This window comes from Nomascus leucogenys, chromosome 11, assembly GCF_006542625.1.
Source record: "Nomascus leucogenys isolate Asia chromosome 11, Asia_NLE_v1, whole genome shotgun sequence".
Lineage (NCBI taxonomy): Eukaryota > Metazoa > Chordata > Mammalia > Primates > Hylobatidae > Nomascus > Nomascus leucogenys.
The window spans coordinates 65,452,903-65,473,627 of record NC_044391.1 but is presented as its reverse complement, the minus strand read 5'-3'; the positions used below and the strand labels follow the sequence as shown (position 1 = coordinate 65,473,627).

Below are 20,725 nucleotides of genomic sequence, written 5' to 3'. Positions count from 1 at the left end.
GAACCATGAACCTCTATTAGAGATATTGCTCTTTAAGCAATGCTGCTTGTGAAATGCTGCCTTCAAATATAGAAGGCAGCTAACTGGATGACAGTGCTGATGATCATCATCCATTTCCTGGATTGTAAGCCCTTTTAAGGCAGGGTCTATCCCTTAACTCTGTAATAAATTTTGGATGGGGTACAAAGGCCCATGTGGTCCAATGGGGCACTCTTTGTTTAATTCTCTACAACGTAACCAGCTTATGTCAGAATATTTCTACTTGGCAGCCCAATCAAAACCTGTGCAGTTCTTTCTGCTTAGTAGAAAGTCATAATGAGTCAAAGCCTACCCCTGATACTATCCACTCGTTGCTGTGGTTCTACCCCATAGGGCCATCAGAAAATCCAATAAAATGCCTTTGTACATAGAATATACTCAATGAATGTGTAGAGAATTGAAACTGAATTGTGAGATTTTGACTTATATTAGGTTTTTGAACTGGGATTTGGAATTAAAATACACCCTGGACTAAATTTGACATGATTTTCCACCAGATTACTTTTTAGTCATGCCATTTTTATGCCTGTAAATATCCGTACATGTAAATGGAAATGACATTTATGTAACTTTGCAATTTCAGTACATAAACACAATTCTTTGGGGAGTTCTTCCTCTGAAGACAGGGCATGAGAAATCAAAAAAGGCAAGTGGCAATTAGATCTACAGAGTTATGGTGGTATTTTTTGCTATTTTTACTTCGCTCTGTCTCACAACACTACTCCAAGTAATAGGCTGACACTTTAGATCTCTTGGTCGTGAATCTTATATGTCTATGAGATCCAAATCATTGAGTTCCTAAAAGGTTTCATATTCAATAGTCTTTTGTTTTTGCTTTATGATCCTACGTGGAGTTTTCTCTGACCCTATGATAGCTTAAAAGGGAAACATCTATAACAGAAGATTGGACAAGTCACTGTCTCCTAAGCCTCTGGGATGTAGACTGAACACTGAACAGTGAGAGACAGTTTTTAGAAGGCCAATTTACTCTTGCACAATTATCTCCATTAATGTTTATAAATCAAATTATCCACCATTGTGGCTGTAAATAGGGTCACATTAACAGAAATAATCCTAATTCACTGGCTCTTTTTCCCACCTCCTCTCACAGAACTTTAGTGCCATCAAAGTTCCCATCTCTTAAGTATTCTTGGGAGAGATCTGAGGTATTTCACACATACTTTTGAGTTCAATTAACAAGGTTTGGTAGCTACTGCTGCTGGGGTAGGCTACGTCTATGGTAGTCGTCCCCAACCTTTTTGCCTCCAGGGACTGGTTTCGTGGAACACAATTTTTCCACGGAACCAGGGGCGAGGGCTCTGGGGATGGTTTCGGGATGAAACTGTTATACCTCAGATCAGGCATTAGTCAGATTCTTATAAGGAGCACACAACCTAGATCCCTCGCATGAACAGTTCACAATAGGGGTTGCACTCCTATGAGAATCTCATGCCACCTCTGCTCTGACAGGAGAAGGAGCTCAGGCAGTAATACTCACCTGCTGCTCACTTCCTGCTGTGCAGCCCACTTCCTAGCAAATCAGGGACTGGTACTGGTTCGTCATCCCGGGGTTGGGGACCCCTGTTCTATGGGATATTGTTTTGTCTTTGGAGAGAGTTATGGTGCCTAATGTAATTAATGTTTGCTCCCGCTGGGACTCACTGTCCTGTTCTAGACACTGAAGCTGCTTTCCTATCCGTACCAGGAACTATCATCTCTCACCAGGAACCACTTTTGTTTGAGGAAATGCCACAGTGTGATCAAAATAATTCCTCTCTCTGATAACCAGGGTGTTTTCACTGAATTGTTTCTTATAATTGGCTCTTTCATCCTCGTGGGTAAATTATTCATATCTTTGCGCACATGGACTTGTTGATGGGACCCTCTCTAGCTCACAAGCTTAAGCCCAGGGGACTCCTGCTATGGCTTTCAGAGGGGCTGGGTCTAATTAAGCAGTAAAGCCATTTTGTCTTTGGCTTTTCTTTGTTGGGAGACTTTTTATTCCCGATCCAGTCTTGTTACTTGCCATTGATCCGTTCAGGTTTTTTATTTCTTTCTGGTTCAGTCTTGGTAGGTTGTATGTGTCCAGGAATTTATCCATTTCCTCTAAGTTTTTAAATTTATTAACATGCAGCAATTCATAATAGTCTTTTATGATCCTTTGTATTTCTGTGGTATCAGTTATATGGTCCCCATTTTTGTTTATCTAGTCTTCTGTCTTTTATTCTTTGTTATTCTATATAACAATTTATTTTATCTTTTTAAAAAGCCAACATTTCATTTTATTAATTCTTTGTATTGTCTGGTAGTCTCTGTTTTACTTCTGGTCTGATCTTTGTCATTTGTTTTCCTCTACTAATTTGGGTTTGATTTGTTCTCACTTTTCCAGTTCCTTGAGGTGCATTGCTATATTGTTTGTTTGAAATATTTCTATTTTTTGATGTAGGCATTTATTACTATAAATTTCCCTCTTAGGACTGTTTTTACAGTATCCCATAGGTTTCGCTGTGTTGTGCTTTCATTCTCATTTGCTTAAAGAGAACTTTTTATTGTCTTCGTAATTTCTATATTGGCCCAGTGGTTGCTCAGGAACATGTTGCTTAATTTCCATGTATTTGTACAATTTCCAGAATTTCTGTTGTTATTGATTTGTAGTTTAATTCCATTGTATTCTGAGCAGACATTTGATATGGTTTCAATTTTTGAAACTTTTGGAGACCTGTTTTGTGGCCTAACATGTGTTCTATCCTGGAGAACTTTCCACGTGTTAATGAGAGGAATATTTATTCTGCAACCATTGGGTAAAATTTTCTGTAAATGTTAACTCCATGTAGTATGTAGTGCAGATTGAGTCTGATCTTTCCTTGTTGATTTTCTGTCTAGATGATCTGCCCAGTGCTAAAACGAGGGTGTTGAAGTTCACAGCTATTATTATTTTGGGGTCTCTCTCTTTAGCTATAATAGTATTTTCTTTATATAACTGGGTGCTCTTGTGTTGGGTGCGTATACAATTACAATTGTTATATCTTGCTACTGAATTGATTCCTTTGTCATCTATATTGACCTACTTTGTCCCTTTTTATGTTTTTTAACTTGAAGTCAATTTCTGATATAAACATAGCTACGCCTTCACACTTTGGTTTTCATCCCTTCTCTTTTAGTCTGTGTATGTCTTTATAGATGAAATGGGTTTCTTGTACTTGCATCATGTTTTTTAATACATTCAGCTGTTTTATATCTTTTAATTGATGAATTTAAGTCATTTACTTTCAAGGTTTTTATTAATGGGGACTTCTGTCATATTGTTAATTATTTTCTGATTATTTTACATATTCTTTCTTCCTCTTTTGTTGTTTACAATTTGATAGGTTTTTTTATAGTGATAATATTTGACTCGTTTCTGTTTCTCATTTGTATGTCTGCTCTACCAGCGAGTTTTATACTTTCATGTGTTTTCATGATGGTAGATATCTTTCTTTCACTTCCAGATATAGGATTACCTTAAACATTTTTTGTAGGGCTGGTATAATGATGATGAATTATTTCATTATTTTCTCATCTGAGAAAGAATTTTTTTACCCTTCATTTTTGAGGGATAGCTTTTCTGGGTATAGTATTCTTGGCTACCAGTTGTTGTTGTTTTTTCTCTTTCAGCACTTTGGTTTTTTTTTTGTTTTTTTTTTTAATTAATTTTTTTTGCACACAAAAACAATAAACATTTTCTAAAAATACATACAAACAAAAAGATGCGTATCAAACATATTAGGAAGGTTACACATGGGAAGTCGGGGAATAGAAATGGGGGGGTGGGAGTTAAAATAAATGAGAGAGGGACTTTATATGGATCAGTGATAATAACTCAATCCTCTATTTGACAAAGAAGAGGGAGAAGGAAGAGGAAGAAAAAGAAAGTGGGATAAAGGATCAGAAAGGGAGGAAAATAGAAAAAATTAGAGTATGACTCCAGGGTAGACCTGTTTTGTTGTCACTGAGTTGGTTGGTTGGTTTGTCTGTTGTATTTTTCATGTTTCACCAAGTTGGCCAGACTGGTCTCGAACTCCTAGCCTGAAGTGATCAACCCGCCTCGCCCCCCAGAGTGCCGGGACCACAGGCGTGAGCCACCACGTCCAGCCCCCACATTGCTTCTGGCCTCCGTGGTAGACCTCCCAGATGGAGCAGCCGGGCAGAGGCGCTCCTCACTTCTTCCCAGACACGGGGTGGCCGGGCAGAGGCGCTCCTCACTTCCCAGACGGGGCGGCCAGGCAGAGATGCTCCTCACTTCTTCCCAGATGATAGGTGGCCGGGCAGAGGCACCCCTCACTTCCCAGACGATGGGTGGCCAGGCAGAGGCGCTCCTCACTTCCCAGACGATGGGTGGCTGGGCAGAGGCGCTCCTCACTTCCCAGACGGGGCGGCCGGGCAGAGGCGCTCCTCACTTCCCAGACGGGGCGGCCGGGCAGAGGCGCTCCTCACTTCCCAGACGGGGCGGCCGGGCAGAGGCGCTCCTCACTTCCCAGACGATAGGTGGCCGGGCAGAGGCGCTCCTCACTTCCCAGACGCAATGGGTGGCCGGAGAGGCGCTCCTCACTTCCCAGACGGGGCGGCCGGGCAGAGGTGCTCCTCACTTCCCAGACGATGGTGGCCGGGCAGAGGCGCTCCTCACTTCCCAGACGGCAGTGGTCGGGCAGAGGCCTCCTCACTTCCCAGACGGGGCGGCCGGCAGAGGCGCTCCTCACTTCCCAGATGGTGGGTGGCCGGGCAGAGGTGCTCCTGGCCACCCACCGTCTGGGAAGTGAGGAGCGCCTCTTTCAGCACTTTGAATACATCACTCCATTCTCTCCAGGCCTCTAATTTTCGCTGAGAAATCAAGGTAGTCTGATAGGGATTCTTTTATATGTGACTTGATGCTTTGTTCTTGCTGTTTGTCTGTGACTTTTGACAGTTTTAGTACAATGTGCCTTGAATAATACCTTGTTGAATTACAGCTATCTGGGAATCTTTGAGCTTCATGTATCTGGATGTTTAGAGTTGGGAATCTTTCAGCTGTTGTTTTGTTAAAAAAGTTTTTGATGCATTTGTTCATCTCTTCTCCTTCTGGAACTCCCAAAATTCAAATTTTAGTTACTATATAGTTTCCTATAGGACACCTAGGCTTTCTTCATTTCGTTTTATTCTTATTCTGTTTTATTTCTTTTGATTTTCGGTCTGACTGAGTTATTTCAAAAGCCCTGTATTTAAGTTCAGAAATTCTTTCTTCTTCTCCTTGATCTAGTCTATTGTTGAAGCTGTTATATTTTTTATTTTATTCATTCAGATATTCCCTTCTAGGATTTCTGGTTTTTTCTTTTTATGGCATCTATCTCTGTTGAATTTCTTATTCAGATAATGACTTGTTTCCCTGATTTCTTTGTATTGTTTATCTGTGTTCACTTGTATTTCACTGAGTTTCTCTAATGTCTTTCCTTTGAATTCCTTTTTAGACATTTTATAGATTTTATTTATGTTGGGATCTGTTACTTGATAATTATGATGTTCCTTTGGAGATGTCATGTTTCTTTGTTTTTTCATGTTTCTTATGTCTTTATGTTGATGTCTGTGCACGTGGTGTAACAGTCTCTCCTTCCAATATTATGGTTTGGCTTTAGTAGGGAAAGACTTTTTTCTATAGATGTGTCTGTATTGTTGGTTTAGTAAGATGCTTTTGCTTTGATTCTGGGTAGGCGCAATATTGTAGTCTCTGTATGATTTATCGGGCTATAATTAGTATCATTGGTGTCTATGAGTTCCTCAGTGACTTGACTTAAGCTGTGATTGTTAATGGAGGCTTTGGTGATGCGTTGCTGGGAATGGGAATTCTAGGTGGGCTGGTCCCTGGGCACCAGTGGTGCATTGGTGGGCTGGGTGTGGCTAGTCCTTGGACCCTCAGTAGCATTCATGGGCACCAGCAGTGGCAGATATGGGTGGGCCTGTTCTTGGGCCTCTGGGTGGTGTGCTCAGGTTCTGATAGTTGCAGTGGTGGGCCAACTGAGTGGGTCATTGATCACTCAGACAGCATTTGTGACACTGATGGTGGCACTAGTGGCAGTTTTCCAACCCTCAGGTCTCTGAGCCACATGCCCAGGTACTAATGGTGGTGGCAGTAGGTTGGGCATGCTGGTTTCTGGGTTCCCTAAGAGGTACATGTGAGTACTGATAGTGGGTGGGGTAGGCCTGTCCTTAATGTCCCTGGATAGTGTGCATATATTCCAGTGGCAGCAGGCATGGCGGGCCCATACCCAGGCTCCTGGCCAGCACAAGTGGGCAGTGTGGGATGATGTCCAGATTTGTGATAGTGCACATGGGCATCAGCAGTGGTGGCAGCAGGAGAGACAGGTCTCTCAAGCACCATGATGGTGCACCTGGGCCCTGACTGTGGTAGGTAGGATGGATCAATCCTCAGGTCCCTGGATAAAGCATTTGGGTGCTGATGGCAGGGGTATTAGGTGGGAGAAGCCTATCCTCAGCCCCCAGGAGGGCACATGGCCAGTCCCGAGGTCTCCTGAAGGCAAGTACGAGTACATGGTAGCCCTGCTGCTGGAGAGGGCATGATTGTTGTCACTGGCAGTGACCCTGGGCAGGCGGCTCTCAGTTTCTAGGGAGGGTACGCTTTGGCTTCCTTTGTCCCATGGGTTGCTTCCTCAGTGTGTTCCATCATCTATTCCCCAGTGTGTAGGACATTGTGTGGACTAGAGTGCTGGGGACCCGCTTGCCCTGATGGGTCCAGCTGGTATTATGGCAGCATAGCCCTCTGGATGGACGTGAAGGGATGCCATGGGGCTCTAGGGATGTAGAAAAGCAGGGGCTTTTGGGCCTCAGGACAGGATGTCATCTTTTGAGGGATGGACTCTCAAAACTGCACCATGCTGTAGTTGCTTGGGTCTCAGGAGGGTTTGTAGGACCCTATATGAACTCCCTTTCTGGAACAATGCCATCCTATGGATTCTAGGCAGCTTCCTATACTAGGCTCAGGGCCTTTGAGGGCCTCGGGTCTCTTTTGAGGCTAGGATTATATGAGTCTGTGGTAGGAATGTGGACCTCTGCAGGTCTTTCACTTACCTTTTCCCCACAATAGATAGTTCCTCCTGGCTTTGAGCTGATCTTGCCTGGGCCAACTGCTTAACTTCTCTCTCCCATGCCTCAGAGGTTCTCTGACACTTTCCTGCTGAATTTCAGAGTTGTCTGTTAGAAACTCAATTTGACATGTGGCTATCTCCTCGCTGTTATGATCCTTGTCTGTCGAGGAGGTGAGTACCAGGCTCCTCTAGTAAGCATCTTGAATCCTCACCCTACTTAGTGGTGATTGTTAACCTTGGTTATGCCTTAGGTCAGAAGTCACCAACTTATGACCTGTGAGCTGAGCTAAATCTGGCTGGCTCACCATCCATTTTTGTAAATGGACTTGTATTCCAACACTGCCAAGTTCATTAAGGTATGTGTTGCCCATGACTTCCAAAGTCTAGAAAATTTACTATCTATCCCTTTGCAGAGTTTTTTTTTTCTGACCCCTGTATTACACTCATCATGGAGAAGATTTTTTTAAAAAAAATCATTGCATGTGTTCCACCACAAACAAGTAAATTAGAATTTGGAATGGGTTTTGGCAGTTGGCCCAAGAACTAGTGTTTTTTTGTTTTTGTTTCTTAACATCCCAGATGAATATGATGGACAAAGTTAAGAAATACTAATAGATAATTTATACCATTGAGGAATATGTGGTTTGTTTGGGAGAAAGAAACTTATAAAAATTAATAAAAATACAATTGATGCATCTATGATGGAAACATTTACAAAGTCCTGAGGGAGCACAGCATTGGGAGTATTTTAGTTCACTAGGAAAGGTTTTGTAGGAGGGACATTTAAATAGATTCTTGAAGGATTAATCTACCAGTAAACAAGATCCACTGTGATGGTGTCAGGGAGAGAAGGAGTAGCAGTTATAAGTAGAGAGAACAGTATATATAAAGGATGATAGATAAGAAAGAGCAGCTAGGTTAGAAACTATGTGGCCAGAACACTGAGAGGGGAGAAGGGAGTGAGGTCATCAGATGTGAAATTGGAAAAGTAAAGACCAGACCAGGAAACATTTTGTAGGCTCAGATAAGAGGTTTGGAGTTTATTATGCTGTCCATGGAATTGAATAGAAAATTGAGTTTCTTTAGGACTCAGTTTTGTCCCTCTATAAAATAAATAGTTAGCTCATATGAATGATAAGAACCCTACAGTTCTAAAGTATAGATTCCTGAGATTATGTCAATTATTTCTTTTGACATTCTCAGGACTGAGAACATAGTTGGGCTTACACAAATGACATGGCCCCTGTAGTGGTATGTCACCTGGCTATCTCTTATAGTTGATCCATTTCTGTTAACAGTATAAATGAATTCAATGCTACTTTGTGGAATCATCAGAAGGATTTGAGAATGCAGACTTCTGGATGGGAAATTCCTTGTCTGACCAATGCATTAAGGCCCTTAAATACTTGTAAAATGATTTATATTCTATGCAGAGAGATGCTATTAAATGAGGACAGTTTCATTGTGAAGTGTAAATGTGAAAATTCACATTCTTCACAATGAGTAGCAGTGCTTCTTATGGGTTAGCATCCAGAAGTCATTATACATACTCAAAACTCAGTGTGTGAATTACCATGTAAGATCTTTAATATAATATCTTATTTTATTATTTTGTAACTTCTCATCTATATCAGGTCTCTATTGTAACTTTGTCTGTGTTTAGATACTTATTGGGATAGCTATATGTCTACTTTTATCTCTAATAAGCTCATGCAATTGGCTTCATATCTTTAAGTGAAGTTGTTACAATTCTGGTTTATATCAAACACTATATTTTCCTCTTTCAGGGTCTGCTCAACTGTACAGAATAGCTGGTGAATCAAACAATAATATGTGGCAGACTCTGTGACTGAAGATTGCAGGATACTAAGGCAGCCCAGTCTTTGCATTCTGATTGGTTTTATCAAGCATAGGCAGATGAATGCACTGAAAATTTCAAAAGATATTTAGATGATGGAAGTTAAAATAGACAGACTTTTTCAAAACTCCAAGAAGAGCTGTTGGAAAAAAACTCATGATTTTTGTCATTTGAACATTAAACACTCCTAGCAAAGGAGATATCGTGAATGCTTTTTTGAAATGCTATTCGTTTAGTAAATACTTCCCTCTCCCTACCAAAGAAAATTATATAGGAGCTCCAGAACATTGCCCACTGTTGACCTCTTTGTCCTGTTTTTCTTCACAGACATCGATGAGTGTGCTGAAGGGCGCCATTACTGTCGTGAAAATACGATGTGTGTCAACACCCCAGGTTCTTTTATGTGCATCTGCAAAACTGGATACATCAGAATTGACGATTATTCATGTACAGGTAAATGGTGACTATTTGTGAAATAAAATCCTTTTATGTCTTAAGTTTACTTTTAAAAATTTCTTTGACTCTCTTTTTTTTGATAAGTATACCATAAATACAACAAAACATAAGCAAAATCATATCTTCTTGATTTGGTAGTTATTTCTTAATCTGTTCTAAAGAAAAAAACACCTGCTTGCTCTGGATAAATATATACTCCAATTTGCAAGATAAAAACCCTAAAAAATGAGTATATGCTACATTTATACTTAGTATTTATGCTCAAAACTTGTGTGAAATACTATGGTCAATCTGAGAAACAGTCCCTAAATGATATATGATGATAGATTTTTGAATAGAAAAATAGTAACATGAATAATGTGATTTTTTTCAGAAATAGATTTTTAGAGTTCTAGGACATGGGACTATTAAAGATAATTGAGCTTCTTCACACGTCTGAGAAGTACAATTGAGAACTACATCAAAGAAGTTTTCTATATTTTTGTTGTATGAAATACCACTCTTTTAGTAGCATCTAAAGTCTTGTTAGGGATATTGTGTTAGTAGTGTCTGAAGCTGGTCCTGGCTTGGGGTAATACAGCATATTCCTTTTATTCTATAGCTTTTACCTGTAGAATATGAAAACAAAACAAAACATGGTGTTAGAAGAGTAGCTTGAATACTATAGGATTTGAGGAAATGTGGGTGTGAAAGAGAACATTTCTTTCCATCTCTGTATTTTTAAATAGAAGAAACAAAAATAACATATTTTAGAAAAACAGATAGAATCATAAAACTGGAGAGCACCCAAAAATGTTATTCTTGTCACTTATTTCTCTACCTCCAACTTCATGATCTTTATCAGTGCATGTATAAACAAAACCTAGATGTTTCCAGGGAAAGAGACTCCATAATCCTCCCTAGTAAAAATATGAATCTATACTAGAAGTATCACTTTGTCTTTGTTTTAGTTGTCCGCTTCTAAGTCTTCATTATAGTGTCCATACTGTCTGCTAATTGATAGCCTTATCACAGGGAAGGATCTTCTTCTAAATTCAAATATAGTATTTATAAAAACAAAATGATGGCATTCAAAAATAATGAGAAATGACTTCCCAATTTATGGAAAATAACTGAAGATATCCTGGAGGTAGAAGATATTTAATATAAAAATGCTGATGGATTTACAAATTCCAATCTTTTTTGTCAGTTCATCCTAAACATTTCCAAATTATGCAAACAATTCTTCATTTTTTTAGACAAAATTTAACTACATTGAGTGGAAGAGTGTCTTGAAGTAGGACTACAGAGAGGCTTTTCAGCATAAAAAGAATATAAAAGAACAAATTATAATAAATAAATGGAATATATCGTTTACTATACTGTTGATAATACCAATAAATCTGAATTTCTATTTAATCTTTAACAAGAAAACTAAGATAAAACTGCTGCATCTTAGAATGCATATATTTCAAGGTGTGCTTATTAAAAATGAGTGCTAGCAATTTCAGGGCAGCCCACTGATTCTTTGGTATTATAGACTTGAAAAGCTTTGCGCATTTTTATATTTCCTAATGATTCTCTTTGTTTTTGTTATATTCTTAAAGTAGTGTTCGAAATTTTAAGTGAAAGGACATGGGACATAATTTGGCCTACTGTTGAGTAAGGAGTATTTCTGCAGGGCAGGATATTTTTAAGAGATTCATTTCCATTCTGAGTCTGTTGGATATAAATCCAAGGAATAGTTTAGCTTTCATACATTTACAGAGAATCTTCTGCTTTGGCTTCGCCTCTCCCAGTGCACTTTCCTTCCAAATACAATCCTACAAATTAATGTTTGTTTTTGACTACTTGGGAGGAATTTTCCTTTACCACTTCAAAGTATCTAATGATATAAATGAACTATTCCTTTGTAGGAATGTGAAGGGAGTAGAAAATCATTTTAAGAAATGCTATTCAGACTATGATTTTTTTATGCCTAAGGAACCAGAGCCAAGAATCTCAGGATCTGGCAGATGATAAAATGTATTTCTTTAATGAAGCACTAGCATTTTCAACTAACACCACTATTTCTATGCTACCACTTAAAGAGGAGAAATTTTCTTGCCCTTAAATGTTCTCTCTATTATGACTAGGTCTATGAACACAAAACTTGGGTTTTTTTTAGAGAACATGTTGATTTTATTTTTAGTCCAGAGTCAGCTGAATATCACCAAAGCTTATTTTTGTTTAATGTTAGGCCATAGAAGGTCAACACATATTCCAGGTTTCTGTAAAGGAAATACGTGTTTTCATTTTATGTCCTGGGATTGGCTCCCCTACACTTTGATATTAGAGTCTGTACACAAGTCTTAAAGAAATTACTCCCCTAATGGGACTTTGCCTTGTGACCAAAGGCTTCTAGCCTGTTCCTTTTTGAGAGCTCCCATAAGACCAGAGTAGGACTTTATTTATCTTATAAAATATTGAGATTTATTTTTTTCTAAATTTTAGTAACAGACACCCACATACTTGTAGTAGGAGACGTTCCAGAATGAATGTCAAACCATCACTGCAGAGCCTGTCCCTGATGTTTGTGACCGAGCTCTTGGAATTCCATGTTTGTTTTGCTTCTGTATCCCTGCCCCTCTTTCCTGTTAATGAGCCCCCTACTAACAGAACAACAGATACTCCCAGAAGACTCTCAAAGTTGCTTATCCCATGTGGAAATTAATCATAGATATTCTAATTTAAAGAAGATTCCAAGAGCAATACACATTGCTTAATAATTAAGAGCTTTGATCAATAAAGAAGCCTTTTTCTGCTTTATTTGTTTAACCTAGTAACTCTGGCATACAAATTACATATGCAAGTTGGTCAAATTGCATATTTTTTTCTTTCAGTCTCAGATGATTTGAGTTAGATTTTCCTCATGTTCATAAAATTTTGTAGATGGAAGAATTATTAAAGATAATCTGGTTAAATCCCTTAAGTTTCACAAACAAAGAAACTGAGGCTCAGAGAGATTGCTTTATCCATAGTTAAACATCTAGTGAGAAGCAAAGGGGGCTGGAATGTGAACCTCTTTATTATAACTCTTATACTATTCACTGTTTGTCTAATTTGCAGCCATACAAAAGTAAAGGGAAATGATTCATATTTTATGTAGAAACACACTATTCAATACATTATGTTCATTATTTAAACTGCTGTCTTTATAGGTTATTTAAGTTAATTAGCTTCAATTCCAAGACAAATTTTTACCCTACACATCTTATAGTAATGACCCTAAATCAGAAGTTAGTGGAATAAACATGAATCACCATTTTCTGGGCCTCTGACTCTATTCCAAAGTTGTGGAAATGACTCAGTTGCACCATTTGCACAAATGATGCATTTGTTTTTGCTCTTCTAAACTCATTAATATAATTTTCCTTCCAGTGAAGGTGTTATTATTTTTCCTAATTAATGCTTCGTAGTTTTTCTCTTTACATCGTTTCGTGTTCCTATAGAAAAAATACTGGGTATTACAAGGGAAGAGAGAGGGAGGAGCAGGAGGGAGGGAGAATAGATAAAGGAAAGGAAGGGGGAAGGAAGAAGGGAAGGGAGAACAGAGAGAGGGAAATAGAGAAGAGAAAAAAATGGAAGGGAAGAGAAGGAAAGAAATGGAAAAGGGAAGAGAAAAGGGAAGGGAATGGAAGAGAAAACATGAGCCAATATGCTTGAGGCCCATTCTTCAGGATCTCTGCAAAAGTAACCTATTTTGTTTATGCATAACAAAGTTTCTTGATTACTTATATGGACTAATGGCTTTTTTTGGTTCACTCACATAAGCATTAATTAAATTGGGTAGATCTTCTTGAGTTTTACTGGGAATCTCTTCTTGGAACTGGCCTTGAGTAATGGAAGAAGCATGAAACATCTCCAGAAACAAAGATGGAATTGTTACCAGTGGCAAATATCTGAGTCACATGTCACTGTGTTACTGGTGGAAGATATTCGAGTTACCGGTGGTGAATCCATGCAGGTCTGCAGCAACCTCACTGCTTACCTCCTCAGAAGAAAGAATTCAACTGAGGACTGAGGGGCATAAGGCAGAAAAAGAGACTGAGGCAAGTTTCAGAGCAGGAGTGGAAATTTATTAAAAAGTTTTAATGCAAGAAAGAAAGTACACTTGCAAGAAGAGTCCCAGATGGGTGACCCAAAGGACAAGTGCTGTGTTTAACCTTGATCCTAGGACTGTATAGGCTGGCCCACCTCCAGTGTCTTGCCCTCCTTTTCCATGATTCTTCCCTTAGGATGGGCTGCCTGCATGTGCAGTGCCCTTCTTACGCTTGGGAAGTGAGCACGCACAGTGTATTTAGGAAGTTGTATGCATGCTCATCTGAGGCTTTCTTCACTTTTCCAGTGGAATGCCCCTGGAAAGTCATACTATGTCATTTTGTCTCTTAATGCACATGCCAGAGAAGTTGCTTCTCCCTGGCATCTGCATTCAGTTAACACTTTAGTGAGACACATGTGGACCCTCAGGAAATGGCGTTTCCCTGGTGCTGGCTGCCAATTCATCACTTTTAAAGAAGCAATGTGATAATTGCCAAACCATCACCTAACATTCCTGGTGAGTGGAGGAGAGCCCTCTCCTGCCCCACTCATGCCTGTCTAACTACCTATAACAGAATCAAGAATTTTGAGTAAAGATCTGAGTGAAGAGGCACTCATTTCAGATCTTCCTCACATTTCTCTCTGCTCTCTACTGCAATGAAAAAGGAATTCTGATTCTTCTTTTGTGTTGATGAGCTCTATGTTTAGAGCTCTGTGTTTAGCTCTTTAGAGTGGGAATAGGAGAATGGGAAGGATGGATGGGTAGAAGGAATGGAAAATTCTCTTGCCCCAGCCTAGGGATTAAATTGATCCTTTAGGGTGGTGGTTGTCAGTTGTGAATTCCCACCTGACAAAGGATACTTGAAAATGTCTGGAGATATTTTTGGTTGTACAACTATGTGGGAAGGAGTTACTACTGGGATCTGGTAGGTAGAGGCCAGGGATGCAACTAAACATCCTGTAATATTATTAGGCTAGCTATCTGCATAAGGAAATGTTTTATTTCCTTGGAACCCCATCAATGGGAATTTTTCTCTGGTTACCTTTCAGATGAGTGATTAATCTTCATCCTTTACAAGATATCTGGCACAGGACAGCTAGGTCCCCACCTTCCAAAGAGATTTACATGGCCCAAAATGTCAATAGTCCTAAGGTTGGGAAATCCTGCTTTAGAGTCACCCAATTATAATTGTAAGATGCATATTTTCCTTTTAACTTTCCCTGTTCCCCTTTCAATTTCCTTTAGGCCCTGTATACCGATACCTTCTCTTACTTCTTGTGGTCCCCAGTGTCCTTTTATTGTCCTTTGGCCACAAAAAGGACCCCGTTTTAAGTCCCACTCACCATTAAGTTCTTCTGTCTCCTTTCTTCTATCAAAACCCGGATTTTAGCTTTACCTAGGTGAATGATTCTCCAATGATAAAATTACAGGCCTCAGCAGAGGCAGCAGAGAAAATTTCTTAGGGCCCCTCAAATTACACTATCCTGATGCATGCTCCATATACTTTCTACTGATTTTTACTGGTTCTATTATCCCAGGGCCTTCTGATGCTGGCTTTGGTCCATTTCACATATCATAGGAGGTTCATAAAGTGTCTAAGCACAAGGAGTTCTACTAGATACTTGAGTTTTTGTTGTTAAAAAAAAAAAAAAAAAAAAGAGACTCCTCTGGTGTTCCTCAAGGAGTTTCACTTCTGTAAGTACTTAACTTTTTATAGCATTGAATATGCCTAGTGCTTATATTTTATTATCTTTTAGTGGTCAATTCTTTTTCTCTAACATGGTTGATGTTGAATTTTTTAAAAAAGTTATCACTAATGAGCAGTGATGATAAGCTTTTTTTCATATGTTTCTTGGCCATATGAATGTCTTCTGTTGAGAAGTGTCTGTTCATATCCTTCGCCCACTTTTTAATGGAGTTGTTTGTTTTTATTCACTCCAAATTTGTTTAAGTTCCTTGAAGATTCTAGATACTAGCTTTTTGTCAGATGGATGGATTGCATAAATTTTCTCCCATTCTGTAGGTTGCCTGTTCACTTTGATGATAGTTTCTTTTGCTGTGCAGAAGCTCTTTAGTTTAATTAGATCCCATTTGTCAATTTTGGCTTTTGTTACCATTGCTTTTGGTGTTTTAGTCATGAAGCCTTTGCCCATGCCTATGTCCTGAATGGTATTGCCTAGGTTTTCTTCTAGGGTTTTTATGGTTTTAGGTCTTATGTTTAAGTCTTTAATCCACCTTACTTTTTGTATCAGGCATAAGGAAGGGGTCCAGTTTCAGTTTTCTGCATATGGCTAGCCAATTTTCACAAAACCGTTTATTAAATAGGGAATCCTTTTCCCATTGCTTGTTTCTGTCAGGTTTGTCAAAGATCAGATGGTTATAGATGTGGGGTGTTATTTCTGAGGCCTCTGTTTTGTTCCATTGGTCTAGATATCTGTTTTGGTACCAGCACCATGCTGTTTTGGTTACTGTAGCATTGTAGTATAGTTTGAAATCAGGTAGTGTGATGCCTCCAACTTTGTTCTTTTTCTTTTTTTTTTTTTTTGAGACGGAGTCTCGCTCTGTCACCCAGGCTGGAGTGCAGTGGCACGATCTCGGCTCACTGCAGGCTTCACCCCCCCGGGGTTCATGCCATTCTCCTGCCTCAGCCTCCCAAGTAGCTGGGACTACAGGCACCCACCACCTCGCCTGGCTAATTTTTTGTATTGTTAGTAGAGATGGGGTTTCACCGTGTTAGCCAGGATGGTCTCGATCTCCTGACCTCGTGATCCCTTTTTGCTTAGGATTGTCTTGGCTATGTGGGCTCTTTTTTAGTTCCATATGAAATTTAAACTGGTTTTTTCTAATTCTGTGAAGAAAGTCAATGGTAGCCTGATGGAGATAGCATTGAATCTATAAATTACTTTGGGCAGTATGGCCATTTTCATGATATTGATTCTTCCTATCCATGAGCATGGAATGTTTTTCCATTTGTTGTGTCCTCTTATTTCCTTAAGCAGTGGTTTATAGTTTTCCTTGAAGAGGTCCTTCACATCCCTTGTAAGTTGTATTCCTAGGTATTTTATTCTCTTTGTAGCAATTGTGAATGGGAGTTCACTCAAGATCTGTTTCTGTGTTTGTCTATTTTTGGTATATAGGAATGCTTTTGATTTTTGCACATTGATTTTGTATCCTGAGACTTTGCTGAAGTTCCTTATCAGCTTAAAAGAGATTTTGGGCTGAGACAATGATGAGATACCATCTCACACAAGTTAGAATGGTGATCATTAAAAAGTCAGGAAACAACAGATGGTGGAGAGGATGTGGAGAAATAGGAACACTTTTACACTGTTGATGGGAGTGTAAATTAGTTCAACCATTGTGGAAGACAGTGTGGTGATTCCTCAAGGATCTAGAACCAGAAATAATATTTGACACAGCAATCCCATTACTGGGTATATACCCAAAGGATTATAAATCATTCTACTATAAAGGCACATGGACACACATGTTTATTGCAGCACTATGCACAATAGCAAAGACTTGGAACCAACTCAAATGTCCATCAGTGATAGACTGGATAAAGAAAATGTGGCACATATGCATCATGGAATACTATGCAGCCATAAAAAAGGATGAGTTCCTGTCCCTTGCAGGGACATGGATGAAGCTGGAAACCATCATTCTCAGCAAACTAACACAGGAACAGAAAACCAAACACTGAATGTTCTCATTCATAAGTGAGTGTTGAACAATGAGAAAACATAGACACAGAGAGGGGAACGTCACACACCAGGGCCTGTTAGGGGAGAGGGGGCTAGGGGAGGGATAGCATTAGGAGAAATACCTAATGTAGATGATGGGTTGATGGGTGCAGCAAACCACCATGGCACGTGTATACCTATGTAACAACCTGCACGTTCTGCACATGTATCCCAGAACTTAAAGTATAATTTTAAAAAAAGGAATTTCAAATAATCTTTTAAATGTGGTCTCATAAGACAATGTGCGAAGAATCTCAATTAATGGTAGTGGAATAAATGGCTGGTAATTTGAGGAAAAATTCAGTTTTGAGTCATACCTTATATACCACGCAGATGCATGCACACCCACAGACACGCACACACTCTCTCTCTCTTTTCTTTCTCTCTCCAGTGAAATATTAAATGAGTTAAATATTTTTACTTAAAGAGGTTATCACTAGTGTCCTGTTTGTCAGTCTTGTTTAATTTGCTAATTATGGAGAAAGAGTGGTGAATTTTATGATGATATTTTCTTCACTTTTCCTCATCATTATTGATTTTCTAGCCTTAAAAGAGTATTGGATACTATTTTTGGGTGCAAAAGGTTGCAGAAAAGAATTTACTGCTGGGCAACTAAAGCAGAGATTTTAAGTCAGTTGTAACCCAGGCATGCCCCTTTCTCAAACATTGCTCTGCGTGTTTAAATTATTTAAAATAATGCCAGAAAGGTAATTTGTTTGATGGATTTAAAGAAATGATATCTTGAAAAGGCAGCAATATTATTTTTATTCTAACTTCTTCCCCAAAAATTTATATTGCAGCAAAAATTTATTGTATGGACAAACAATACCTTCATATCAGCTATTTAAAAATAGCTTTCAATGGATTTATCAAAATCACCAGTACAGAACAAAACAGATAATTTATTGTGTGTGCATGTACCATAATAATTACTGGTATATAAATGGTAAAGGAACTAAGAATACTGGGGACAATGACAGAGTAGATAGGGCCACAAGAAGCACAGATTGAGGAGGACGATGACAAAGAGCCGGAAGTGGAAATATGCATATCAGAGCTTTCAAAAAAACATTAAACAAAGTTATTTTAGTTGTAAGTGCCTTATACACTTTTCCTTTAGTAAAATGCTTACTGAAAAAGAAATGTGTAATGCAACTAGCTGTTATTATTGTGACTCTTATGGTTAGACAAGTTCTTATCTTGAGGAAATGTCTTATTTCTCACTGGGACCCTTTCAACTGGGCACTTTTCTCTGGTTAATTTTATACTGAATTGTGAACTTACATGCGATAGCTTTGTTGGAGCAATGGACTCAATGTGTTATTGCTTATTTGACTATACTTCTTCTGTACCTGTGAATAGGGGCTTAAAAACCTTGATGTAACTGAGTAACAGTTACTCTGGAAGTTGGAATATTCCTTCCTTTGGAGGATTTGTTGTACTTCCTAGGAAGAAGTTCCAGAATAAATGTTAGATTGTGATACCCAGGGACTAAATGGAAACATTCAGGGTTTCACAATACTAATCTGCCCGGGGTAAAGAATAGCACCTCCAAACAATCAGCAGGTCTGGGCCATTCTCAAACAGGACAGATTTTGTGAGCCTGGCTGCTTCTGTGTGGATTTATTTTAGAAAGAGCCACAGTCAACAATCAGACAGTCCTACCATGTGGCCACTACTTGCCATCACTATTGGAAATGACTTTTGCATTTTTGTGAACAACCATTTCAAATTTTCTTTTCCTGAAATCAGCATCGCAAACTATCATGAAATTGTGGCATATATCAGCCTTTTTATAAAACATGAAAATCAGACAACTTTAGGTTTTAAGATGTAAAGTATGCCCCCTAAAGCTAAATGATGCCTCATTCATCTCCTGTGGTTCATTATCTATTATTACAATGTTATTTATTAAGTAATTTGAAAATATAAACATGATCACAAAAGCAAATTAAAATACCAGGCCCTAGGACTCAAAGAATTAATGATGAAAAACTATTTCTAAGCAAACATAATCCAGGAAGCATCTCTAGAAAAGCGTGTACTCTGGTTACGAGGAAGGGTTAATGTTTGGAAAACTTCAGGCCACATTTAGAAAACTCACAGAGAACAGAAGTGAGACGTGTCTCCACAGTTACTGAGGAGGCCAAGGCAATGTGCTTATCTCTTTTCTGAAACACATATGTGCATGCATACAATTAGCAGTCAGCTCAAAATGGAACAGGCTCAAAGGCTCGGGGAGCTGAATTGCCTTTTTAAAGATGAAAAGCTTGGAAAGGAGTCTGTGCTCTCTGAATCTGTCAGTGAGTGGGGGAAGCACACCAGCTTCAATGTAGTGGCTTTTAGGCTTGTCAGAGCCTTTATGTAGCATCATATGCATCTGTCATATTCATATACAACCTCCAGCCCAGCTGGCCATAGTTTGGTCTTTAGAGCACCAGTGGCATGTTTCCCTGTGAACCTGCCCCTCTGCAAGCTCACCTGAGGACTGAGATGGTGGGAGCCACCTCATTAACAAGCCTCATCTACTTTGACTTATTAGTCAAACCCTAATTTACCTTTGTCCCAAATGGATGTATTAGTTGTTTCACTTCAAGATTTTTATATGAAAAGCAGAGAGCTGAAAACTCCCCTAGGGGAATAAAAGGATTATACATGCCAGGAGTGTAATAATAACGGTGTCTTAGCAACAGACACCTGTAGAGGAGAGGATTGCTGAATTTGAAGCTCAACAGATGCCTTTCATTTCCTTTCTTGATTGTTGGCTTTGACATGTTAGCCAGGATGAAATTTGACCTTCCTTGTGCCTTATCACCTTTTGAGTGCTCCATGGAGCAGAGTTCATCTTCCCATTCTGCTGCTGATCTAATCTTGCAGTGGGTGTATAACCTCCTGGTGACATTGCCTCGCCTCGCTGCTCTTCTTTCCTCCCCAGCCTGGGGTGCCTCTGCAGTGGCACATTCATCACAAGTCATGGTTTTGGGCCCTGAGATAGAGTTTCTTCCCCCAAGTCAGAAGCCTCATCTCTCCTGTGTGCTTCTGCTGGGGTGAGACACAGCCACACTGACTGCTTGGAGAGTGTTTCCTTACTGTGTCTGTGGGTCAGGAATCTGGTTGTGGAATAGCTGCATTCCAATAGGAACTGACATCCTATTACTTTTGCCGCAAACTGTTGGTTACAAGCAAATCACTAGGTCCAGCCCACAGTAAACCTCAGGGGATTACACAAAGGCATGGCTAGCAGGAGATAGATATCATAGGGGACCATTTTAGAGACTGACTACCACAAACGATGAGTATTATATGTAGTTAATTAACCCACTTCAGCCAAGTACAGATAAACTGTATCAGGTTGAAGGACAAGAGCAGAGAGAGTTAGGGTAGTAAAAATCTATGGTGTAGGAACTGTATGTGAGTGATTGTGAAAAACCCATAAGCTGTCACACATTTCTTTTAC

General features: G+C 39.2%; 1 protein-coding gene across 4 annotated transcripts in view; it reads left to right on the top strand.

The window, feature by feature from the left end:
• Positions 1-20,725, top strand: part of NELL2 (neural EGFL like 2) — a 419,741-nt gene that overhangs the window by 242,386 nt on the left and 156,630 nt on the right. For all 4 annotated transcript variants that reach the window (XM_012510714.2, XM_030822676.1, XM_012510715.2 and 1 more), the window contains one exon: positions 9,337-9,462. In XM_012510714.2, coding sequence (XP_012366168.2) covers positions 9,337-9,462 — 126 coding nt within the window. The remainder of the gene's footprint in view (positions 1-9,336; positions 9,463-20,725) is intronic.